The sequence below is a fragment of the Mauremys reevesii genome, linkage group 10 (assembly GCF_016161935.1).
Source record: "Mauremys reevesii isolate NIE-2019 linkage group 10, ASM1616193v1, whole genome shotgun sequence".
In the NCBI taxonomy this organism is placed as follows: Eukaryota; Metazoa; Chordata; order Testudines; family Geoemydidae; genus Mauremys; species Mauremys reevesii.
Genome location: NC_052632.1, coordinates 63,264,727 through 63,291,497, shown reverse-complemented (window position 1 = coordinate 63,291,497; position 26,771 = coordinate 63,264,727). Strand labels below are relative to the sequence as shown.

General features: G+C 41.9%; 1 protein-coding gene across 2 annotated transcripts in view; it reads left to right on the top strand.

Moving 5' to 3' along the window:
• Positions 1–26,562, top strand: part of LITAF (lipopolysaccharide induced TNF factor) — a 60,313-nt gene extending 33,751 nt beyond the window's left edge. Inside the window, exons 1-4 of one of the 2 annotated variants that reach the window (XM_039492921.1) lie at positions 4,444–4,600; positions 22,999–23,206; positions 23,603–23,759; positions 24,367–26,562. In XM_039492921.1, coding sequence (XP_039348855.1) covers positions 23,014–23,206; positions 23,603–23,759; positions 24,367–24,475 — 459 coding nt within the window. In that variant the 5' untranslated portion in view covers positions 4,444–4,600; positions 22,999–23,013 and the 3' untranslated portion in view covers positions 24,476–26,562. Of the gene's footprint in view, positions 1–4,443; positions 4,601–22,998; positions 23,207–23,602; positions 23,760–24,366 lie in introns of those variants that run through there. The other variant, XM_039492920.1, reaches the window with a different exon arrangement.
• The last annotated feature ends 209 nt before the right edge of the window (positions 26,563–26,771 follow it).

Sequence of the window (26,771 nt, the reverse complement as noted above, 5' to 3'; positions counted from 1 at the left end):
GATACCAGACCACCATTAATGGCCCACACAATAGGCCCTCAGAGTTATATTTCATATTTCTAGTTTCAGATACAAGAGTGATACATTTATACGAATAGGATGATCACGCTCAGTAGATTATAAGGTTTGTAATGATACCTTACAAGAGACTTTTTGCGTGAAGCATATTCCAGTTACATTATATTCACTCATTAGCATATTTTTATAAAATCATATAGAGTGCAATGTCACAGTACTGTTCATCTGGGGCCTCATAGACACAATCCTGCAAGAGAAGCTTACTTACAGGTAGAGAGGAAACTGGATAATGGCCCAAAATATACATTGCATAGAGACCTGTAAGATATAGGGACAGCTCTGATGCAATCTTCACTGTTCCTGGCTCCATCCAGTGTTGTATGTCCCTTTTCATTAAGAGCATTAAAATGCAGCTGGAATTACCTACATGCAGATGGCAAGCAATTTAAATCACAGTAATGTGTCCATAGGCCTTTTAGGGTGTCTTCACTACAATTAAAAACCTGTGGCTGGCCTGTGCCAACTGACCTGGGCTAAGGGGCTGTTTAATTGCAATGTAGATGCTTGGGCTTGGGCTGCAGCCCAAACTTTGGGAGCCCTCCCACCTTGCAGAGTTCTAGAGCCCAGACTTCAGCCCAAGCTCAAATGCCTACACTGCAATTAAACAACCTCTTATCCTGATCCCTATGATGAGCCCGAGTCAGTTAGCACGGGCCAGCCATGCGTGTCCAATTGCAGTGTAGACATACCCTTTACTCCTTAGTTGCTTTTGGATGGACCAAGATTCAAAGGTGTAGTCTTCAAATTAAATAAGTGACCCATAATTTTAAAGTTTCACATTTGAATATGTGGCCTGTGTTTTTTCTCTCAGCAGTCATTATTAGGAGTATGAAATCCTAAGCAAACAATGGATGAGGCTGAGATAATGGCCAAAATATGGTGTCGGTTGTAGAAACACTCAGATAAAAAACCAGGACTCCAAAAACACTCTGAACTTTAGAGATGTTTGGATGTTAAACCCAAAGCCAAACTTGGCAATTAGGGGGGCATCTTTTATCTATTTCTGGTATTGTGCAAGGAAAACATCAAAAGCTTTCCAAAACAATGACTCAAATTCATGCCTGGTAGAATTCTATTGACTTGGAACTATACCAGGGGTGAATTTGCGCCATAAAATGGCGTAATGTAGGTGAAGTAGGGATTTTATTATATTTGTGTATTGATCGTTCTTTGTTGCTCCTCTCTATAGCAGCTGAATATCAGTTATATGATTCCTCTTCCCCACCCACGGCCGTTTAGGTCCTCTGTACTTTAAAAAGGTACATGTGTCAATTTCATATGTCTGGTCTGCTTTTTTTTCTTTGCATTTTTTAAAATGGCTGTTACTCTTTTAGGCCAAGATCTCCAAAAGTGACTAGCGATTTTGGGTGTTTCCTGTTTTTTGGCTGCCCAATTTGACACTTGAAAATCAGACTCCTTTAATAGGGTGGCACTTTCTGAAAAATTGATCTCTTTAAGTGGTCTCAAGCTGGACATCCACAAAACTGAGGCACCACAAAATCCCTGGTCACTTTTGAAAATCTTGGCCTTAATCTCTAGGCTAATACAGTTCTATATTTGAAATGTAATGGAACCACAGAGTCTATTTCATAATGAGTTAAGGAATCTCTGCTTCTGCTTCAGCTCATGTGATGCTTTTCCTACTTTAGAAGGGAAAGAGTGACTCTATGATATGTATCTGTATCCCCTTCTGATGTATGCGCACAACAACCTGTTCTTCTCTCAAAGCATGAAGATTTCCAAAGTGACATTTTAAATGGTTCCAAAAGTTTGATGTTCCCAAATACTGCACTCAGTTGTAGCCTCATTAGCTCTTCCTCTGAGCTTGTTAATCTAGAAGAAGCTTAGCAGAAGCCAAATTCCTTTGGGCTTTGTATATTAGCACTCAGGTTTCATACCTATTTCACAGCAAGATGCATATTCAAATTCTCATACACACAAATGGCCCTTTTTCCCTCTCTAATCATTTCCATTCACTCTTTCCTTATTTTGAACTTTCAGGGCATATTGTATTTTACATTTTTGCAGTGAACAGGCTTTTAACTGTATTTTAATTAAAATAATTTCTTCACTTAGGGCTTGTCTAGACTGTGAAGTTGTCAACAAAACGTTTGTCTTTCACGGGTACTTAAAAAAGCTGCCCCGTGAAAGACAAAAGTTTTGCCAATGCAAGTGACAGTGTGAACATGGCTTTGTCCTGCCAATAAAGCTAATGCCGCTTGCAGGGCTGGAAGTATTTTGTCAGCAAAAGTGCATTTTACACATGCTGACTTTTAGCGACAAGGCTGTGTGTCGACACAGCCTTGTCGCTAAAAGCTGCATGGTGTAGACAAGCCCAAAGTTTCACTGGTCGGAAACTCTTAGTTTTTGTTTTCACAGCAACAATGCATTTACTATATATGCAGTGGTGTTTCTCATTCCTGGGGTTAAACTGACATCTGCTGGCACCCTGTATATCATGTTAATTGTTTGCATTTTATTACATTATACTGTGTCTCTTGCCAAGAATGAAATGTTTCTGGTTTGATTGCAACACACCTTTCCTCGCTGTAAATCTTTACTTAAAAAAACCTTCAATAAAAACACCATTCTAGGAAAAAGGCATTTCTTGGGGGTGGCGTGGCGTGGCGGTTTATCAAGATTCTCATTTATTTTATCTTGTTAAGGGCCGTATTACAAGGATGGAAGTTATTTGAACTCTGTAGATGCAAGAACCTCTTCAGCCATTACTGAAATGCAGCCACCACTGGGTGGAATGCATAATAATCACAACAGTTTAGAGCAGGATTAAGGCTCAGGAACACACATTTCAGGGGTGGCCAAACTGTGGCTTTTGAGCCACATGCAGCTCTTTTACCATTAAAGTGCAGTTCGCGGAGCACCTCATGTCCCCCCACCCCATTCTTCACCTACCAGACTTGGGTGGGGGGAAAGCTCAGGACCTCTGCATTGCAGTGGGGTGGTGCAGTAGGGGCTTCTGCTCAACGGGGAGGGGTCTTGGGGCTTTAGCCCTGCAAGGCGCACTTGCCAGGGTTTGGGGCTTCAGCAGGAGCGGGGCTGAAGCCCAACCCCCAGCATATGTATCCTGGCTCAAACTTCTGAAGATTGTCATATGTCATAGATTGTCTCAATATCCTGTGACTCTCACTATTTCCTGGAATATACGGTCATTTCAGAAGACAAAGAAAAAAGAGGAATTAAACTACGTATTGAGCTACAGAATTGGACAATGAAAGGAACTGATGTAACTGTAGAGAGGCTGCAAACATTTAATTTCGTTACTTGGTTGTTTACAAATCAGTTTGCTTTTTAGAGGTTTATCTGATAACTTTATTTAACGGGTGTCTTGTTGTAGACAGTTTCTCATACAGAAACACTGTAACTATCTACCACCCTATTTCTCTCTAGCCACATCCATTATGCTAGAAATTAAACTTTTTTATTTGACTGTGGAATTTTATCTCCTTGCCTGTGGCTTTTCCAAAGAGTAGGAAATCTCCCTTTGTTGGCTCACTTTCATCTTTATGTGCCTCACTGAAGGGGACATGGAAAGAAGGCAGAAAATAGTGCCAGGTTGTTTCATTCAGGCATCAGAATGTTCCTCTTTGGCACAGAGCAATGAATTGTTTACTGCTGAATAACTGTGCCTGTTAAAAAGTAAGACATTACAGAAATTGGAGAAGGAATTTTCCTCTTGTTCAAATTATCTTTGTGTTTTGCATATAAAACTTAATAGCTGGTTCTGCTGATACAGTAATTTGTAGTTCTTCTTGTTTTGACTTTCTAAGCCTAGGAAAAAGCTGATTTGCAAGGTCCTCTTGATAGCCTTGAGTTGGACAAATTTTTTCCTGACAAATTCCTTTGTTTAGAATGGTATGTTCCGTCACAACTTGTGTTTCAGAAACCTGAATTTTTACTCTCCCGGAGCTTGATATTTTTAAACCCTTTCCTTCTCTATACTCTCGTGTCTTTGCTAACTCGAAGGCACCGGCTCTCACACACGTAACTTCCCAGGCGATGGGACAGCAGACTGGAGGCTGCTCTTGTGGTCTGTACAGAACAGCTATCGACAGATACAGATGTATTATAGTTGATCAAAGTCTTTAGCTTAAGACTGAGCGGCTCGGGTCAGCTGGACGGGCTCTGGGCTGGCTCCTCGGCGAGCCCAGAGCCGACGTGTGGCTGCCGGGGGAGATGGGGCGGGGCCCATTGAGCCCTGAGCTGGAGAGCTCGTTCCCGGCAGGAGGGGGGCGCGACCCCCGGACGCGGTGCCGGGGGCACAGGCCACGGCAGGGGAGGGTCACTCGCTGGGGCGGGGCCGCTCATTAACTCCCCGCCCCAGCTGCGAGGCGGGGGCGGCGAGCGCCGGGCCGCGAAGAAGGGGCGGGGGCGAGGAGCGGCCCGGGAGGGTGTAGCTTTGTCTCCGCCAGGCCAGGCGCAGGGAAGCCGCAAACTCGGGCCGGGAGCGCAGCGGGTCCAGCTCAGCCCGGGCAGCAGGCGGCCCCCAGGCCCCGCGCAGGAGGTGAGGGCGGCGCTGCGGGGAGGGGGGCCCAAGTCCTGCGGGAGCGGCTGCTCGGGGTCCTGCGCTGCCTCGAGGGGCCCCTCCATGGGGGGCGGAGGGAGCGGCCCTCGGGGCTGCCCCGGGCTCGGGTTGCGCAGGGGCCCGGCGCAAGCTGCCCCAGTTCCCGCCGTCCCTTCCCTGTGCTGAGGGGGCAGCTTGGGGCCCGCTCGGAGATCGCCCGTAGCGAGCCCCGCTGCAGGGACGCTCCGAGCCGGGGCAGAGCTGGGCGCAACCTCCCGCCCTCTCTCTGCGTCCCACGAGGGTCCCGGGGCGCCCGACCGCGCCCGCCGTTAGCGCTCGCTGCCCGCCCCAGCACGGTGCCCCCGGCAGAGACCGCCGGACACAGCGCGCAACCTGAGCCACGTGGGACTGCGGGAAACCGGCCAGGCAGCCCCCCACCTCCCTGGCGCTCCGGCCCCGGGCTCCCCGGCCAGTCGGTGGCTGCCCCTCCCGAGCGGGGCCCGCTCTGACAGGCGGCCCAGGGCTTCCTCGCCACGTCTCCAGCCGCTTTCTGTGCTGCCTCAGTGGGGTGGTTTCAGTCTCTAGAGCGATCGGCTTGGACAGTGAAGGCCCAGTTCCTCCCACCAGCGACTCCCTACGCTGTGAGGCAACAGAGGGGCACACGAGGAAGAGTTGGGCTGTACAACTGTATCTAACGCAGCCCTTCAGCCCTTTCCCTGCTGCTTGCATCCCTGCTCGAGTCAAGTGGGCTGCTCGGATGGTGTTTCCATTGTGTGACTTCCCGGGGCATAGGCTGGGATCGAGCTGCTGGGAATTTGTGACTTTTTTTTTTTTTTTTTTAAGTTTCTCTGAAGTGAAACCAAAGTTTCAGGCAGCTTACTAACCTACTTTGCCCCATGTAGCTTCTGTAGTTGCAAAGCGTGTATTTTCTATAGATTTTGTAATTTTGCAGATTTCAGAGTAGCAGCCGTGTTAGTCTGTATTTGCAAAAAGAACAGGAGTACTTGTGGCACCTTAGAGACTAACACATTTATTTCAGCATAAGCTTTCGTGGGCTACAGCTCAGTTCTTCGGATGCCCATGAAAGCTTATGCTGAAATAAATGTGTTAGTCTCTAAGGTGCCACAAGTACTTCTGTTAATTTTGCAGAGTTATTCAGTTGTTCTTCCTCATCTTTATATTTGTAAGCTCTGGAGCTGTAAGCCTGTATTTTTGGGAAGTATTCTAATACTTAGTTACTGCATCTGTTTAAAACTTTTTAATGTTTAGTTAGAAACATTTAATACTGGCAAGTGACATTTTGACATGAGCTCTTCTGTGGGTTTGTATATACTGAAAATTACTTTGGATTAACTATTCCTAGGGAATTAACTGGGATTAATGATTCAATTTGAAATTCACACCCTATTCTATGCTGAATTAACTTCCTTGGGTAAACAGTCCCTAAAACTGATGGTAGTGGAACACTCTGACAAATGATCAAAAGTGAAAGGGCATATCTGCCTAGGGTAATGCAGGAAAACTGAACCAAAAGCACGTGAAACCCCTGGGTGGAACATTTCATTCACAAGTGTAGTGGCCTTAACTCACTTTCATTAGGGAGTGAACTGAGATCACTTTTCTGAATGAGAGTATCTACGCAGGAGTTTAATACATTTTAACTAATGCATTTTTAAATTCACATCTTCAGTTAATTTTTGCTTAACTTTCCTGAGTGTCCATGTGTAGACAAAAGTAATAGCTTCAACGCTTAGCCAATTATATTAAACTTCTTTATCTTCCTGGCAAATCCCAAAGTGTTATGACCTCTTTGCGGATAGAGTGCCACCTAGATCTGTCTCCAGCTACGTTTTGGACGTGGTCTAGCTGGATATTAAAATATAGTAGTTTACAAAAAATTCTCAAATGCTCTGCAGCTAGGACCACAAATTCTCCAGATAAGATATAAATTATTTATTAAATGTTCAGCTATTTTCTCAAAACCTGTGCTTTTTCATAAGACCTAGTACCATATTTTTATTTTAAAATGACACTGTCTCTCCAACATATAATGTTAAATCTCGTCAGCCTGTAACAGTCAGTTTTAAGAAAGTTACAAAATTCTTTAAAAAATTCAAGGGTGGGCATTAATCATTTATTTTAAATATTTTTTGCTTAAGTTTTATTGAAGAAAAATGGAAGCCAGACTATAATTCCTATTATGTCAGTTGTAAAAACTTCTTTCCTAGGAACCCATATCAGCTTCTGGAAGACTCTTGGAACCATACGTGATAGAGCCTTTATTCTCCAATAAACTTTTGAGGAATATGCACTACTTTAATTTAAAAAATTGCTATGAAAAGATAGGAAAATGGTAAACTAGGAAAAAATCTTATTGTCCAGGCAACCAAAAAGTTGGTATGGACAAATAATATATTTAATTACTTTCTGACCTGCACTTACAAATTCTGGGTGCAGTGGCGTACCAGTGCAATCTTGCTATAGGGTCAAAATAATGACTTCTTGTCTCCGTTTCCTTGGAGCAGTTGTGTCTCACGCTGTGCTGTGTGGATAGATCACACACATAATTAGCCAATGCACTTTCCAAACAACAGCATGGGCTCATTAGTGGAGAAGAGACAGAATAGCAGTTTTGGTATATTTTGCTAGCATGGCAGATCATATCAGGATATTATGCATGAGAGAAGGACAGTCATTTTTTTTTCTAGGACAACCACATTTGAGATAGCAGTTTGTATTGGACAAGTTGGTTTAGGAGAGAAATTCCTCATTTTTCCTAAGTCATTCTCTTCTGGGTTCTTGCTCACCAAGGAGGGTTGCCTCTATCCAGGCTTTCCCAGGATCATCTCCTTTTGAGGTAGCTGTCCCAGGAAATCTGTAAGGGTGCTCAGTACACACTGCAAGCTGCCTAGTTTTAAGGGCTCAGGATCATCCTGAATGTTCCTGCTTTTTGTACCTAAAAGATGGCAACCCTACCACCAAATGTACATATTTATTTCTTTTTCTTTGCCCCTCAAAGCAGTGTCTGCCTTGGTTCTGAGGTACAGGTTCATGGAAAATATATGCAGTAACAAATTACTCAGTTTTACTTTGTCATCTAAAAGAAGACACATTAGCAAGATGCTATTGTACACCACTGGTGACAGCTTTGGCTTTTTCTCTGTAACAATATGTTGTATGTATTTGAAGATTATACACTATGCAGTGCTGATGGTTTTTATAGGTCTGTTATGAGAACTTGTGCATTGACTGGAAAAAGTTGATAACATAAGGAGTGATGTTGGATACTATCTGTTACCAGAGGGAAGTGACAAAAACAAAAGAGCTTAAATCATCTGTACTTCAAAAACAAAATAGCCTTGAAAAGCTGGAAAAAAAGTGAGGCCTGTGAAAGATGGCATGTACTGTCAGTAAATACCACAAAGTGCTTTATAGAACTACCATACACATACAAGAAAACTATCACCCGTTACTAGAACACACCAGCATGACTAGATGAAATGTGGAAGCTATTATAACAAGAGCCAGCAACCCCAAGCAGCTTAGGCACAAAAAGTGAGGAATACGATGTTCAGTTAAAGCAACAGGAGAATGTGTGTGGGTAACCAGTAACTACCCATGTTGGGAGGATGTTCTTGACCAGTTTGTATTTTGGAATCTGTTAAAGGGTAGAAATTATTTTCATCAGATTTTTTTTAACATTTTTTTTCATTTTGTATATAAGAACAATCTCTTCTGGCACAATCTCAAAGCAAACTTAAATTCACTTCTATGTCTGAAGCTGAATTTCACACAGTAAAAGTATAAGTAAATGCTTTCTTCCAGTGGTCTTAACAGAAGTTATTTTTTGGTCCTATTGGATTAATTCTGTATGAATATAACTGTTTAAAAATTTGATATCTTTAAAAGCGATTATGGCAGATTATCTGCTTTATTCTCTTGTCCAGGAAGACACTAGTGTTGCTGTTAATAAAGTTAACTTTATTTAAAAAAAACCAACCCAATAATGAAAGGTTGCAGTACTTGTGGATGGTTGAGAGCATGAAAAGAAATACATCCTCCTTTATTTTATAGTAATTGGGAATCCTAGAGCATTATGCTTACAGGCTCAAGAATACTAATGCCACTGTGTTGTAAAAATAGCAGTGATTGGGGACAGCTGGTAAAGGTACAGTTAAATGTACAGCTTTTCATTTTAGTCATCAGGGAAACTTTGCTTCTATGGTGAAGAGAACTGTAGGCCGGGGTTTGTACAGACTCTGAGGCCATGTCTACAGGTGCTGCAGTGCCATAGCTATGCCCCTGTAGAGTGGATGCAGACTACAGCAATAGAAGGGGTTTTTTCCGTCACTGTAGGAACGCCGCCTTTCAGAGCAATGGTAGTTAGGTTGAAGGAAGCATTCTTCTGTTGACCTGTTGGCATCTATGCTTCGGTTAGGCTGGTGTAGTTGCAGCACTCAGATGTGGATTTTTTTTACAGCCCTGAGCACACTACTTATATTGACTTAAGTTTTTAAATGTTGACCAGGCTCGGTACTTACATGTACTGGTCTGGAAGTTAACTACCTTCCCTTCAGGCGGGATATGAATGCAGACTCATTTCTGCCATGATTCCCTGCAACCATGCTGTTATTTAATCAACTCAATTCTTGTAGAAATTGGGGGGGGGAAATCTATAAAACACGCATTCCATTATCAAAAACATAGTAGTATGGAGATATGTCCAATCACTTTGGCCCCTTTTGTCATTTTTCATTTAGTTAGCCTTTTTCTATTAATCTTTAGATTGTGAGCTCTGTGGAGTAGGAACCATCATCTCTGTCTAGCATGATGATGGGGAATACCAGAAACCAATACTGTATATCTGTTCTTATACTGTAGATACTGTAGCACCAGCTGTACCTGGAGTTTTATCTACTGGTGTCCTGAGGATGGCACGTGGCATTTCTAAGGAAAGACGCTACTGTAAATTCCTACCTGGAGCAAATACAAAACCACTTTCTTTAATAAGCCTTTCTCTCTCAGTTGATTGAAAGAAGAAAACTGACTACTGGTGCCATCCTGAGTGATGTATTTTTGGGCATGCTATCATTCTTTCACTGCTGCAGCTTGGTACGTTATCCTGTATAACCAAGTTAATATAACCAAGTTAAGGGAGCAACTTATGACAGATGTAGAATTTCTCTTAAACATTCCTATTCTGCTGAACTCTCCCACAAGAGCAAGTAATCAGGAATGTTTTAGAGAATTTCTTATCCTTGGAAGTGAGTGGAGTTCCATAATTGCCTGATAAATTTGCATGACAAGCCGTTGGCATAATTTGCTTTACTTGAGAGCTTCTCTAACATAAACCAAACTTTTAAGCATGAAATACTTTTTATTTGCTCAACTCTTTCTACACTGTGCCAAAATATGTTTAGACATCTTTAACTTATTGAGGAGATCTGGCTTGAGAGATGGGTATGTAGACATAAGGAAAATACTAAAGCAATACTTTAAATTCCTCCTGAATCCTGCCTCAGAAGCTTGAAGAAAGCAATGGTTTATTTAAAACAAACAACTTCCACAAAATCGTTGTTCCCGATTTAACACTTTCATTCTGCATACTCAGTCCAACTTCAAGAGCCATGTGCTAGGATACTGTCAGATCTTATGAGCCAAGCAGGGTTGTGCTGAATCAGCAAATTGTCTCGGAGACCTCCAAAGATCATACTTCCTATGGAAGTGGTAGTGGTAGCACAGAAGGTGACAAATCCTCCCACTGTCCCAGTGTTGCGCTAGCAGGCACTGAACTCTGGAAAGGACCCTTTTTCACATGACACAATAATAGCAAGTAGCAAGGACCTTTTTACATATAAAGATGCCATGGTAGCTATTCAAAGGGTGTTTTTATCATTTGTGTTGGCTGAATTCCAATTTGGGTAATTATATTTCTCCCCTTCTGTTTCAATTGGATTAAGATTAAAATTGTAGACAAAAGCAAAGATAATGTTGACATACACTGTGAAATTGCTGCACTACATGCCAATGGTGGATGAAAGATCTCTCTCTATCACTTATTTACTATATGTGAATGCTGTGAGATTTAATGATAAAGTATTTTGAGATCCGCTGGTAAAAAACCTAAGTGCAAAGTAACTCAGGGATGAAGATGTCTGAACTGGTGACAGAATACTAGTAGATCATTTTAAAATCAAAAGCTTCTTTTTCTGATTGTGGTGCAGCATGTGACACTTACTGTTGTCTGATACAGAACATTAATGCTTCCCAGACTTCCTTAGTTTTCCCAAATCATGTTGCTCTTTAAGAAAGTTGCTCGTGGAAGTGTTGCTCAGGGAAGTCACTTGCCTTAGCTTTCACAGAGCATATAACAAAGCCTTAGTCTGCTTTCTATTTTGGAACTGGACCTTTAATATGAAGAAGCTTGATTCTTGCTCAGGAAAATGTATAGATCAAAAACTAATTCCAGTGTCAAGTGAAGTATTAGTATCTGTTTCGCTTAGAGCTCCTTGCTTGTAATTAGTTGATGGTGGTTTTTTTGCTGTTGTGTACATTACATCAGGTCATGCTGAATATTGTTTGTATTTCCTCTTGTGAAATATTGGAAAAAGTCAGGTCCAGTTGTGAAACTGTATTTCCTATTGGCATCCGTGCACTGGCCCAGAATCTGCACTGTCATGTTTCCATGTGTACTCCCTTACTAATGTAATTGGCTAATAGGTAGCACAGCTTCTGGATTATCAGGGCCAATTTACACTGTCCTGGTATAGGTTAGGGTCATCTGGGAGGTACTAAACTTATGCTAGCTGGCAGTGGATCTAATGACTTAGTATTCTGTCTGTATGCAGCTAGTACAATCAGCTCTGGCTATACGGAGAATAAATGAGGGGGCGGTGACTGGGCCAACTCTGCCCCCACCAGAGAGCTTCCCTGGGGGAATTCTCAGCTGGCCAGATCAGGCTACTCTCCATCCCACTTGTGCAGCATGTGTGATTCCTAACTAATGCAAGTGACAGGAGAACTGGACCCACTAAATCTAAAGGGTGGATATTCCTAGCACACCAAACTTTTATGCCAGTGCAACTCAATTGACTTCAAGTAAATCTTACACCAGTGTCGGTGTAAGGTGAATCAGACCATAGTGATTAAACGTACATATGCCCTATCTCGGGTTTGTTTGGGCTTTGTATTTTGGAGTTTGTGTTTTCCCCACCTCCATTTTACTAAGAGATTATCTTCACTGCTTATGGTTCCTGTGGGGGAAATTCGACATTAGTTATTTCTAACTCATTCACAATGCCTTTTGTTTCCTTCTAGTAAAGTTCACCTGGCCACAGCTTCTGTTTCCTTCCGGTTAGGACTTCCTGGCCAGGTGTGTGTAGTTTAAAGATTCCACCAGTGTTCTCGCAGTGTGTTTTTCCTTAAGTAGGAAACACCGCCTCCCCCAAAACAAACAAACAAAACAGTCCCTCCCACAACTTTCCTTCCTGGTTAACAAATGTGCAATGATCTGCATGGGCCAAATTCTTTTACACCATTATGTGTACTTGAGTTTCTGTGTGATAAACACAGCAAGACATATATTCCTGGGGAGTTCAAGTCTGTGGCTTGCCTTTTTTGATGCAACAAATAAAACATTTAAGCAAAAATCTAGGAGGGCCTGGATATTAAAATATATAAAAGGAACTTTTTTGAGGCTTAATGAACAGTAGTATCTTCTTTCCCTGATTTTTAAAATTGCACCAGCTTAATCTTAAAATACCGAGAGGGAATTTCAGGATGGCTGGCCCATATTGAATCAAGTATAGTGGTCTGGAGCAGAGGCCCACTGGCTCTAATGGATTTTCAAATGAGGAGAGTTTTCCTTAGGGGAAGAACACTTTTTTTACAAAATCTGAAAAAGCAGGGTTTTATGCTCATAGACTTACAGACTGTAAGGTTAGAAGGGTCCATCATGATCAACTAGTCTTACCTTCTGCTCTTGCATTAATGGGAGAATCTTAAACAGATCTGAACACATCAGGCAGACTATTGCCAGCCTATCCTAGGTACGGGTGAGGTTCCTGTTACTGTTCACTGCATGCCATAATATGTTGTCTCTTCCAAACCGTATATAAGACACATTAAGCACATGCCTCATTTTGCTTTTGTCACTTGTTTTTTGAACTGGCTTGTTTACAAGCTTTCCTCTTAACAAACTAGACTGTGTATATTAAGTTTCTCTTGAGCTGCATGTTTGATTAACAAGTGGAATGCATAGACTTCTGTAAAGGAGGTGTAATCATTCTCTGACTGCTTTCTGAGAAGTGTTTTAAAAAAACAACCCAACACCCCCACAAAGCTGTCAGTTTCAAGCAAAGACATATAGAAAAGAAATTTTTATTAAATTATTTAATTAATCAGAATGTTGAATTGGACCTTATTACGGGAGAGCGGGAAACTGTGTATGAAAATGAGTCTTCTCATGAAGAGAGATGCTTGCTGCTGATGGCAGGGTATAGAAACAGCAACCAAGTCTCTGATCTGTGTTGCTATACCTGAGAGCAACAACAAAATTAATGATCATAGGAGAATATCCTCCTAGTCTTATGTAAAAGTCCTCACTCCAGTTATGCACAGACACAAAGCAAGTTGCATGTCCACTCTCAAACAGAGGCTAAATATTCTTATACACAGAGAGCAATGATTTAAGAAATACAGTCTTTACCTTTTTCTTAATCATCCATATTTTGATAGCGATGTAATCTTTGGTCAAATCAACTTTTACACACTATGGTCCAGTACATCTCTGGTATAACTCCCACAAAATAAGCTGGCATTTTTCATCTTACCAATGTAATTACAGCAGTAGTTGGTGATTATGACAGTGCCCCTTCAAGATTGATAATTAGTACATTAAGCTTTATGTATTTTTCTAAAAATACATGACAACTTAAAAAAAAATTCATAAACCAATGTTTAGTTTGGCTTGCAAACCCAGCAAGGGGGAGTATCTACATCCAAACATTGCAGCATTGTGTTAGTACAAGAGCAGGAAGTGAAATAGTCTATAAACAAATTGTCTCATGACAAGTTAAAGTAGTACGGGGCTGCATGAATGGACTATAAGATTGTCAGGTTCAATGGGTAGTGATCAATGGCTCCATGTCTAGTCGGCAGCTGGTATCAAGCGGAGTGCCCCAAGGGTCAGTCCTAGGGCTGGTTTTGTTCAGTATCTTCATTAATGATCAGGAGGATGGTGTGGACTGCACCCTCAGCAAGTTTGCAGATGACACTAAACTGGGAGGGGTGATAGATACACTGGAGGGTAAGGATAGGATACAGAGGGACCTAGACAAATTAGAGGACTGGGCCAAAATTAATCTGATGAGGTTCAACAAGGACATGTGCAGAGTCCTGTTCTTAGAATGGAACAGTCCCATGCACTGCTACACACTAGGGACTGAGTGGCTAGACAGCAGTTCTGCAGAAAAAGACCTAGGGGTTGCAGTGGACGAGAAGCCGGATATGAGTCAACAGTGTGTCTTTGTTGCCAAGAAGGCTAACGGCATTTTGGGCTGTATAAGTAGGAGCATTGCCAGCAGATTGAGGGATGTGATCATTCCTCTCTATTCAGCACTGGTGAGGCCTCATCTGGAGGACTGTGTCCAGTTTTGGGCCCCACGCTACAAGAAGGATGTGGAAAAATTGGAAAAGTCTTGCGGAGGGCAACAAAAATGATTAGGGGGCTGGAGCACAGGACTTATGAAGAGAGGCTGAGAGAACTGGAATTGTTTAGTCTGCAGAAGAGAAGAATGGGGCGGGGGTGGGATTTGATAGCTGCTTTCAACTACCTGAAAGGGAGTTCCAAATAAGATGGATCTAGACTGTTCTCAGTGGTACCAAATGACAGAAGAAGGAGTAATGGTCTCAAGTTGCAGTGGGGGGAGGTCTAGGTTGGACATTAGAAAAAACTTTTTCACTAGGAGGGTGAAGCACTGGAATGGGTTACCTAGGGAAGTGGTGGAATCTCCATCCTTAAAGGTTTTTAAGGTCAGGCTTGACAAAGCCCTGGCTGGGATGATTTAGTAGGAGATTAGGTCCTGCTTTGCGCTGGGGTTGGACTAGATGACCTCCTGAGGTCCCTTCCAACTCTATGAAATACTGTAACTAGTTGCTGTTTTAAGTAAAAACACAAACAACCCCTAACCCATAAATAATGGAGACTCTTTTAAAGGGTTGCTTCAATTTTAATATTTTAAAATGTAAAAGACATTTAAAATATAAATATTGGTGTAATCTGACAAAAATCCTTTAACCACTTATTTGTTCATCAACTTAAAAAAAATAAACAGTTCATGAAGAATTTATTATCCTCTTTCCAGCTCTTGGATTGTGTTATCGAATCATTGTATACTATGTAATTGGTTTCAGTCTGTATATATTTTAACAGATTGGGAAACCAGCCCAACCAGTAATTATGGATTAAAGGTTAAGTCAGTGACTCAGTTCTTCCTTTCCACTTCTGACCTGTTCCTCCCAGTCCTGAAACTAATCCTGTCTCTTTCAGCTACAACAATCAATATTTGTATGCGTTGCTGCACTTCTGATTCCTTTCTTCCTCTCTTTGCTGTTGGCTCCCCACAGTACACATTTGAGTCCTATCTTCACCGATTAAAAAAGGGTGCTTTTTTTTTTCTTTTCCAAGTGAGACTGGCTCTGTCAATTCAGCCAAACATGATTAAAAAGCCCTAGTAAACTGCAGTAAGGAAAAGTTTCTCTACCATGTGTTGGCTAACATGGTTACTAATACATAGTAAAATCTTAAGCAGTGTGTACACTATGGAGATCATACTGGCATGGCTATGTGTGCACAATCCTGTAGCGTAAGCACAGCCTACACCAAGAAAGGGGTTTTCTGTCAGTGTAGGAACACTGCTTCCCTAAAGAAAGATAGCTACGCTGATGGAATGCTTATGTCAACGTAGCTGTGTCCACACTGGGGGGTTAGGTTGGCATAACTGTGTTTGTCTGGGGTGGGTGGGTGTGTGTGTAGGGAAGTGACCCACACCCTTGACTGATGTACATGTAGCCACGTGGCACTAACTTTTAAGTTTAGACTAAGCCCAAGTGTGGATAAGGCAGTTTGTAGTCTTCATGTGTGTTAACAGGTCATGGTAAAAACTAGTCTACCACTGGGCTTTTTAGTGAAGACAAGGCAACAGGCTAATGTTGGAATTAACTAATTAATTATTTTAGGGGTGAGCATAGATTACAGCAGAGCCATTGTTTCAGACATGTTAGGCCTTGTCTTTTTGGTTCCTGTGCTACTTACACAACATGGATACAGTTTATCTCCTCCTCCCTCTCTCCCTGAGTGACCATATCCTTTGCTTTGTCTCCACTAGGATTTTACATCTTGGAACTAGTTCAAGTTAGCAACTTAAAAAAACCAAAACCCACACCTTTTCTTAATCCAGATAAATGCATGTAGTTGGTGTTGCAAAAACTATGTAGACAAGGCCTACGTCTCCATTTTAATATGGATTCAAAGGGCTTTTTAATTGTTAAACTGACATGACTGAAAAATACTCTGTGTGTGTGTGTGTGTGTGTGTTTATCTAAGCATACCATTGCTGAGTTTCACTCCACTGTGCACAGGTGCCTTTCAGACAACTCATAGGGCTTGGCTACACTTAAAAATTTGCAGCGCTGCAGCAGGGTGTGAAAACACACCCTCTCCAGCGCTGCAAAGCGCCAGTGTGGTCAAAGCCCCAGCGCTGGGAGCGCGGCTCCCAGCGCTGTCCCTTATTCCCCACACGGAGGTGGAGTACGGACAGCGCTGGGAGAGCTCTCTCCCAGCGCTGGCGCTTTGACTACACTCAGCGCTTCAAAGCGCTGCCGCGGCAGCGCTTTGAAGTGTAAGTGTAGCCAAAGCCTTAGTTACCAAGTCAAGTTTTATCCTGAGGACTTTTTGTATCTGTTGTAAATCCTTGATAAACTGGGTCTGATGGAAATTTTGCAAGAATCTGGACTTCAGCAATAAATTCTTAGTTAATAAGTTATGGCTCTTTGGGGATCATTTTCCCCTAAAGGTTTTAATGTCTCCAATAGCTAGACAACTAGATTGTGTAACCAGGTGTCTCACATTTCTGTGAGGTGTGGCCAGCAGAAGCTCTTGCTTGTTAAAGTCAGCAGTTTCAGGTTAGGATGTGAATTTGAACCCTGTTCTTGGCTTCAGATTGCATGGGTTTATATCCTGGGAACTTGCTTGGAGATTCTGGGCTTGCATGAACTCAAGCCTCCAACCTAAACTCAGCTGAAAGTACCACCTTATTTAGCAGAAAGGAGAATAATAACGACTCAGGATTTGTCTGGTTTTGAATTGTTTCAAACTGTTCCCTCCCACAGATGTATCATCACCAGGCTTGAGTATGGTTATGAAAGTTTCACAACCTACATTTCATCTCGTCATGGGAGAGGAGTATCTTTGTGTGTCACTCCCTGGAGTAGGATTTGTCACTTGGCATTCAGCTGTTTATATTTAATGTACTAGCTAATCAGAATAAGCATCAGTTTTAGTTGAGCGGAGCTACTCATCAGTGTTGTGGTTTAACAGCCTTGCCTACCCCTCAGTTCAGTGACTTTTGTGCTGTGCAGAGAAACAGATCTGTAGTGGGAGCCTCTCTGGGTTGAAAGACTTAAAGGGATGTTGCCTCCTCCCCATAAATAATCGTTTCCTTCTCCAAAAGACATAGAGGGATCTGGGCCTGGGGGACAATTGGGCAGGGCTAGGGAGCTGGAGCAGCAGTGAGAAGTTATGATTCCTTAAATACAATTAACAAGGAAAAGTTGGGGTAGGTGGATTTTATGCTGCTACTAACTCTCCGCTGAGCACTCGGTGATTCATCTCCACCAAGTAACATGGCATACTTGGGTGCAGTGAGTCAATGGCACTGTGGTCGGGGGAGGGAGACTGCAGACGTCTATGGAGGGATGGAGGCCAGAACCTTTGGCCCTTGCCTCCTACCCATGGTTCCATAGATTGGAAGCTGAGGAGAAGTGATAGCCTGCACAAAGGAGCTACAGTTTGTCCATTATTTTGTGCCACTGATTTAAGGGCATATGTGTATAAAATATATTAAAGTGGAAGGGAACTGTCTGTGCATCAGTGTGAAAGTAGATCCAGTCTTATATTTAGTCTGTATTCTACTGTTAGAATATTTTTTGTATATTCTAGTTTTGGATCATTTAATATAGCTTAATTATTTGCATACACAACTTAAAAATAGCTCTGAGGGGCACTGTGCTAAACTGATACCTTTCTACTGTCTCCTTTATCCTTTGCCATTTATATAGTCTATTGCCTTTCACCACCACCTTTGCTATCTGAATAATTATATGGAAAGAGCTTTTTTTTGAGGACTGGGAGACAGGACTCCCAGTTCTATTTCTACCTCTGCCACCCATTCATCACTGAGCCTGTTTATTTCTTTCAGGTAAGCTAATTTCTCTTTGAATTAAATGAATGGCTCCCTTCATATATCCCAACTCTCAGTCCATTAAAATGCTGCTAGACACTCAAGTCCTGCCTGCTCTGAATGATGCTTAAGATCTCCTGGGACTTCTAAATCGGGGCTTGCCGTGGTGTTTCTGGCCAAAATTTCTTCTCCTTTCCAAACTTGGGCAATGTTTTTACTGTTGCCATTCACTCCACAAGTGGGTGAATGTCTGTGATGTGTTGTATGTAAATAGCAGTAAAAGCATGTTGAGTTCCAAGATAAGCTATGGTATATAATGTAAAATGTTTTGGGTGAACGAGTAGAAACCTAAGTAAAACATTGGGACATCTGTCGGGGCATAAAAATTAATCTTTTTATATAAAATATCCTTATTTAAACTGAATAGGTGTATATTTTTAATATCAGGTTGTCATGATTTCAACTAATGTTAATGCATAATCTTAGTGTAATTTGTTGTTCTAGCATTAATTCAGTCCACATAGGGTCATCTCTTTTGAGTTCTTCTCCATTCTACTCTGTTCCTCAGAATCTCTGCAGCGGATCAGATCCTTTTGAGTGACATCCATCCATCTAGTTTTAGGTCTTACACTGAGAGAAGAAGGGTTGGAACAGCCTGTTTTCTATTTATTCTTTTCACATACCCAAACCATCTAACCCTGGATTCCCTCAGCTTTTCTGTAATTGGTACCACCTGCACACTTCCCCCAATGTTCTGCCTTAACATTTCCACTGTACTCCAGATCTGATCCTGTCTCTTGCTCAGTGCCCAGTATTCAGAGTCATACTGAAGTGCAGGCCTAATTACTGTCTTGTAAATCTTTCTTTTCAGTTTAATAGACATTCTTCTATCACTTTTCTCCATTTAGTCCATGCCTTTCCTCTTCTGTTCATAAGTTTGTCATTGAGTTCACCATTATTGTGTACTATGGAGCATAGGTACTTAAACGTCTGTGTCTTCTGGTTATGGCTGCTCCCTCGCTCCCCCTGACTTGCTCTCATTGTCTTCCTGCTGGGTGGTATTGAATCTACAGACCATATACTCTCTTTGATTTGTTAGTTCTTGTTCCATTTTTTTTCAAGTATACACCGGTATCTCTAAGTCTTCTTCCCTTTCCTTTTTGCTCTCCCCCTCATGAACTCGACATTTATAGGCAAAAAGCACACATCAAGGTGCCACTCTAGATGTTTTCTATAAGGGTGTTGAGCACCAATGTGAACAAAAATGGGTTTAGTGCCGAGCCTTGATGTACTCCAACTCTTACTAGTAACTGTTCAGTTTCTCCACGTGGCCTTTTAACTGTGGTGAAAGCACTTGTGTACATGTCCTGGACATGTCTGATATAGTCTTCAGGCATCTGTTTCTTACAAACCCGATCCCTATATCACTTCATCTGAGGAATGTATGGGCTTCTAGATTTCTCAGTTGCACCTCCCTGACCTACTAAAGACATGCTATACCACGTTTTATACCACATCCATGTGAAACTGGGCATGCTTTTACTGATATGAGGCCATGTGAACTGGTGAACAGCAACAATAGAGAACATCATAATGTCCAGCTTTCATCTAAGTCAGGCTTAATGAATAAACCCCCAGAAATGTATGCCTATCTTGAGGCTATGAGATTGTTCTTTTTATAGTCTGTCCCTTCAAACTTTATTCATATAAATATTTACCACCTTGAAATTTTATTTTTGTTGCAGTAGGCAAGCATTAAAAAATGCATTGGTTAAACTAAAGATGTGTGGCTTTTTGTCGTTCTTTAATTAAATCTCTTAAAACCACTGCAACATTGTTTGCACCAGTGTGTGGACACTATTTATTTATTTATTATTATTATTATTTTTTTAATGAAGCCCAGTTTCTACAAGGTTTGAATCAAATTGAGTGCACAGTCAGGGTTTTTCACCAGTTATTTACTACATTGTTCTTTTAAACCTAAGCATTTTTAAACTTTAATCCAACTTCGAATATAGACAAGGCCCCTGAAAGACTCAAGCAGGAGGAACAGCTTCTGTTTATGTATCTGAAGCCCCAGTAATGGGCAACACTCAGCCGAATAAGAACATAACACTTAAATGGCATTGGCGCACATTTACACATGAAGGAAGAGCTGTTCCTGAGAAACTCCATATGTGAACACTCCTTCTGGAATAAGGGGATCTTGTTCCTGTTTAACTTAACCCACAAAGTGAATTAAGGGTTTGTTCAATCCAAAACTGGTGTTGATTTTTCTTCTCTCCAGAGAGACTCTTTGTATGCTCTTTTTAGATAATGAGCTTGCCCCCACAGTATAAATAGCTCTTAAAATGTTGTTCTAATTCAGCAAGGTTATATAGGATCTGATTTTAACATGGTTTGAGTTGGCTTGATTTTTGAACAGCAGTTAGTTAAAACCTCTCCCCTATCCTTCCTACACTTACCTCATTTCTCACAATCAAGTTTCTGCTCCCACTTCTGGATTTTGAAGCATTTAAAGTATGTGTAGTTGCTTTAGGCCTTGCTGGCCTTTAAGAAAAAAGGGGAAAATAAAAAAAGATCTTTTACATGTCACTGGTGTCCTTGAACTTGCATGCAATGTCTAAGTAGTGCTGAGCACTGGTAGACTGTATCTGTAATCCATGTGACAGCCCAATCTAGTTTGAGCTAAAATGGAATATTGAAACAGTGCTGTTGAAACTGTTGCCATGAGCTCAGAGATCTAAGTAGCATCTAATCATGGTTTATATTAATGTCAGCTACTTTATCGACTTTTTTCAGTTAACATCTGATTATCTGACTCACCAATTTCAGAGGTAGGAAAGTCTCTTAGCAGCAGTCAGTTGTATGAGGCCATTGGGCTTTGAAATAGTTTTAGGCCCCAGTCTAGCAGTGAGCTCCATGTGGGCACAGGGATCTGTCTCCATGGAGCTTGTTGTGGATTGGGGCCTTAATTTATTCAGAAGGCCCAGAAATTGTCAACTTTTGAAATGGTCCATATAAAACTTTTTGCCCCTCCAAAACACAAGTGTAAAATTCTTAAATTATAGCTTGATAGAGCCGAATGAAAAATATTTTGTCCACACAAATATTGGGCAGGCAATGGAAAAATCCTTGGCCATACACCCATGCTACAAAGCCCTGTCTCTCATGACACATTAGCAGAGAGGGTGATCATCCTTTCCACTTCTTGAAATCAAATTAAGTGTTATGCAACTTGGCCTATAGCTACACTTAAATTACCTGCAGTGCTTCAGTGTGGACACTCAGTGCAGCAACTTGAAACAAGTATAGACTAGAAGGCTGTCATAGCTGGGATGTTTGATCTAATAGATTTCTGAAGACTCGTCTTTGGGAGGAGAAGAGGGAAGACTTTGTTTTAAAACTTGTGCTAGTGTAGACAAAGCCTTTTCATTGGCGAAGCAGTGTATCGGTTAGGGATGTGGAGGAACCCCCCCTCTGCCCCTCCCCCGACAATACATGTTTCACCGACAAAAGGGCCAGTGTGGACAGCACTACGTTGGTGGGAGAGCATTGCTCACCGACATAGCTACCGCTGCTTGTTGAGGGTGGTTTAATTATGCTGTCAGGAGAGAGCTCTCCTGCCTGCATGAAGTGGCTACACAAGAGGCCTTACCGCTGCGGCAGTGCAGCTGTGCTGCTGTAAGCTCTAGGTCAGGGGTGGGCAAACTACGGGCCGCTTACAGCCCGTCAGACGTTTTTATTCAGCCCTCGATTTCCCGCCGGGCAGCGAGGTCAGGGGCTTGCCCCGCTCTGCCCGCCCAGCGCTCCCCAGCCTCCAACTCTCAATTCCCTTCATGAGCACCCTTCATGAGCACCATCTTCCAGCATGCAGAGCCCCACTGCACAGGCACTACTTCACTGCACTGTTTCTGGGATCAGGAACCGCCTCCCCCCAATACAGCAGCCCCCTCTCCACACGTGGCAATGTGCCCAATCCCCTCCCAGTCTCCTGTGGCCCCATCCTCGAGAGTCTCAAAACCGCCCGGGACTGCGCCTGTCCCAGCTAGGGTGCCTCTGCCCGTGGCAGTGCCTGGTACAGCCGCCTTGGAGTCCTGCTGGCAGGGCCCCTGGGAGTACCTGGTACCGCCCCTGTAGAGCCCCATCCTGCGCTACATCCCATGAGTCCTCTCTTCCCCACCATGGTATCCATTATAGAGCCCCCCCCATTCTACACCCCATAAAGTGCCCCTCCCCCAGCATGAAAAGAAGTGTGTGTGTGGGGGGGGGACGGGGACGGGGGGGTTGGTGTTTACTGGGAAATAATTCCACACTGATGTCATAAGTTTATTTTTATGACAATTTCCTCATCGTTTTCAGTACGAAACCCAAGAGATGGAGATAGGTTGAGTGAAAAAACGCTGTTTTGGCAAACAGCAAGTGTGGTAAAATTGAAAACCCTTGAAAGGTCAAGGATCATATTTTAAATGTGATTTTAATGACTCAACACTGGGGTTGAGTTGAATCCAGTGTGCTAAGCATGTCCTGGGTGGTTGATTAACAGGTGTTGATGGCATGTAGCACCCTGGAGGATTTGAGCTCCAAATAAGAGAAATTACAGGAGATGGAGGGGAGAGGTTGCTAGCCTGCTATGTTAGTAAAAATGATGGATCTGCCTCTTACAGCATCTTCAATTGAAGAAAGAAGGTTGAGAAAAACTAAAATTGTTCTGGAAATAGTGTTTTTGGATGAGGAGAGGCACTGTATTTTAAAAAAAAAACACTTTAAAGAACAATTTTTAAATCTTTAAAAATAAGACTAACAAAAAATCCTGCTCAATTTATTACTCTGAATAAAATGTTTGTCTGCCAGCCAACCACCTTCTTTCTTATCTGAATGTATTCTGTACTATAACTTTTTATTCCCTAAACAGCTTGTACATTGTCTGTTTTCCAGTTTTGTTTAGACACAATGTCCGCTCCAGCATCCCATCTGCCAGCTCCCAGTGGCTACCCAATCCCATCAGCACCCCCAACATATGAAGAGACAACAGGAATAAACACTTACCCTCCTTATCCTGCCCCGGAATCTGGGCATGGACCAAACATGAAGAGTATGAATCCTCCTCCGTATCCTTCACAACCTGTTCCAGCTCCTAATCCAAGTAAGTCTGAAAAACTGTTCAGTGTTTTATATCTGTAGTTTCCCCGTGGGGCCCTAATCAAGGTGCCATACAGGCATGTAGCAATCATGATGCAGAGAGAGTCCTCCTTTTGTCCCACTGTGTACATTACATGGAACTATAGTGAAGTGAATCTCGCATGTTTTCAAGATATTACTTATAACTGCCTCATCAGACTTTCTACTGCTTAGAAGCCAGGTTTATTTCTAAATCACGAGATACTGTTCCGTTGATTGCAGTAGTGTGGTTTCCTTTAATCTTGTAATTCATAGTGCCCTCAGCACTGAGTGTATTTTTAATGCACAGTGTTTTGGTTTAGACATGAATTTTTTTTTTTAACACCTGGGGTAAACAGTGCCTTTCTCTTTGTTTGCTCAGTTACAGTTCAGACTGTGTACGTGCAGCAGCCAGTAACATTTTATGATCGCCCAGTTCAGATGTGCTGCCCCTCCTGCAACAAGATGATAGTGACACGTCTCTCGCACACTTCAGGAGCACTGACCTGGCTGTCATGCGGCAGCCTCTGCCTGCTGGGGTATGTTGATATAACATGTAATGCTCTCATTTGTGATTCTCTCCACGCATGTGATTTCCATAGCTGAAAGAATGGCTGGGAAGCTGATCTCAGAAAGAGGTGGAGTCTATGCCTGCTGGGGCTCTTTCATTACTCTCCCTCTTCCTGAGATGGAAACTCCCAGTCTTGTTTTTATTAAAATATGAACATAAAGCCTTTTAAACAAGCTAATAATGTAGAGATAAGTTTCCACTGAATGTATGTAAAAAACCCCCTCCCACTCTGAGCAATCATTCAGAATCCCTTTGACCTTTAACACGAGGGAGGAGAAAATCCTGGGCATAACTGTCAGCAGCTTCAGTAGATTTATGGTCTTTCCATACCTGATGGGTTTGGTTAGCTGCTCTTCCTGTGAATGGGACACCTCAGGGTCTCAGTGACTCTCACGCAACCCCTGCAGGGTTCACAAGCCCTGCTTAAAAACCAGAGTGAAGTACAGTGCCAAACTCTGCATTGCTCTTCCTAGTGCTGTGCGATCCCATTTTCAGTTTGGCAACTACTATACATGGGAAGAATGTTACTTGCCATGAATTGAAGGCAGAATGAAGGATGCTGTTTATCTTTGCAGGTGCATAGCTGGTTGCTGTTTCATCCCCTTCTGTATTGATGCCCTCCAGGATGTGGATCACTATTGTCCAAGCTGCCAAGCCCTCCTTGGTACCTACAAGCGTTTGTAGGCAATACCAAAAATAAGTGAAGATGGATGTCCAAGATTGTTCAGCACCTTTTCAAGCTCTTTCTGAACTTCATGAAGATCTCTGTGCATTGTCATTGTGAATGGATCAAGATTTATCTCACTGTTGTTTTAATAGTAAGAATCTGCTTAGGGGGACTCAGGACTGGTAAGGGGATATATAGTCTGTCACTTCACAGGCCACGTAGTCAAGTTGGTAGTGACCAAATGTTGTCCCTCTTTGGTTTATGCAAAATAGCTGATGGTGTGGGTCTGGTTAATATTAGAAAGTTCCCTATGTGGATTGACACCTTTGTCACAGAGACCAAGGTCTGAACTTGCACACAGGCAAACTTACCTTCTTACGCCTAGAAGTGATGCCTCTGGGAAAGTATTGAAGCGGGTTGGCAGGGGACTGTTTGTGATGGTCCTATTCTGTGGCTAAAAAGGACTTCTGGTCTCCAGTGTAGTCAATCTGATACCTTTTACATGCACTAAAATTCACTTTAAATTTGTTTTTAAAAATTGCCTTTAAAAGAAACAGAACCAAAAATAGCCTTACGTTTTTGGCTTTTCCCTTAGGCTGCTTTACCAAATCCAGCCCACTCAGGCTACCACGTCAGATGGCTTTTCAACATGGTATCCCAGTTTCCTTGCTGTTTGTGAGTTCAGTCAGACCTTTAGCACTGCACAGAGTGTTTTTGTGCAGGATTTTTTTTATAAATATATGTATGTATATTTTTTTTTACTGCTGAGTTATAAATCTGTGAAAATAGCTTTCTGATGGAAATGCTGATAGAGCCATGGCTCTATCAGTGTTGTCTTTCCTATAATATAATTACATGAGCCAAATAGTAAATCCTTAAAAAAACAAAACAAAAAAAAACAAACCTGAGGCCTTTAAGTTTATAAAGCTTGGATTCCATCTGCATAAATGTGTTTAAAAAATCAAAACAAAATAACTTTTTACTTGCTGTTGGTGTAATCTGATCACATCTTTTCATTAAGAAGGTAACGTCTTTCGTTAAGGAGTTTCACTGAGTGAGTGCTAGCTGGATAAGACTTTATGGTGATATTTCAAATGAAAGAGAAGTTTCCAAAATGAAATATGGGGTAGAATTTCCAGAGACTGATCACAGGAATTGAGGTGTGAGTCTCTGAAGGTTGAAGTACTTCTCATTATTGGGGTAGAGTGGTCTGATAGAAACTACAGCCTAACACTGCTCCTTGTGTCAGGCAGAGCATGATTCCACCACTGAAGGTTCAAATGTGTTTGCTGTGATTTGGTTGAATGAGGTCTGTGTAAAAAAGCAACATTAGAAGTTGAGTTTAAATATGAGCTGTGATTGTAAAGTTGTATTAACCCATGTAAACAATAAATATTGCAACTATAATTCTTTAAAAAAAAAAAAGTCTCTCTAAATATTTGGAATAGGGGTAACTTTCTTCCCCAAAACATTACAACTTGTAACATTGAAATGCAGTGGCTATTGTACTACAGATACATAGCTGACTTATTTCTTTATTTTTCTAAACTGATTATGCTTTTTGTGGTTCAATTTGCAAGTGGTTTTAAGAACTCCTTCTATATTTAGAAAAAGTTTCAGGTCTGATATTTAGCACACCACAAGAATTTACCAAAGTAGCAGCTAACTGACAACAGAATAATGGAGATAAAGAGCTGAAACTATTTTATGTACTTTACACTCTGCATTTATGGTGTTTGTGTATTACATGTGTGCTATCTATAGACAGAGGTTACCATAACTCAAGAAAACCAAAGCTTGATGGGGTTTGGGGGAGGAATAGCTCAGTGGTTTGAGCATTGGCCTGCTCAACCCAGGGTTGTGAGTTCAGTCCTTGAGGGGGCCATTTGGGGAACTGGGGCAAAAAATCTATCTGGGGATTGGTCCTGCTTTGAGCAGCAGGTTGGACTAGATGACCTCCTGAGGTCCCTTCCAACCCTGATATTCTATGAATAGCAATACCTCATAGTGCCCAGAAGCGTCAGTAGGGGTGACTTCTGTGGAAAGCAGAAAAGCAGGTTTATGCAAGTATTTAAAGTTTTTTTTTTTTGTATTGTAATCCAAATAGAAGCTTCTGCTTTCTATTTTGCAGTTTGACTGTTCTGTTTTTTCCATAAGACTTATTTTCAAAGCTTGCTATATCAGCATAAGCAACACTACCCTAATAACAAAATATTCTTCTTTTTAAAATATGTGGTTGGGTAAGTTTAATTTTCTGTAGTTTTCAGATATGCCGCTTTCCCCAAATATGATCAGTGTCCTTATTTTGACTAT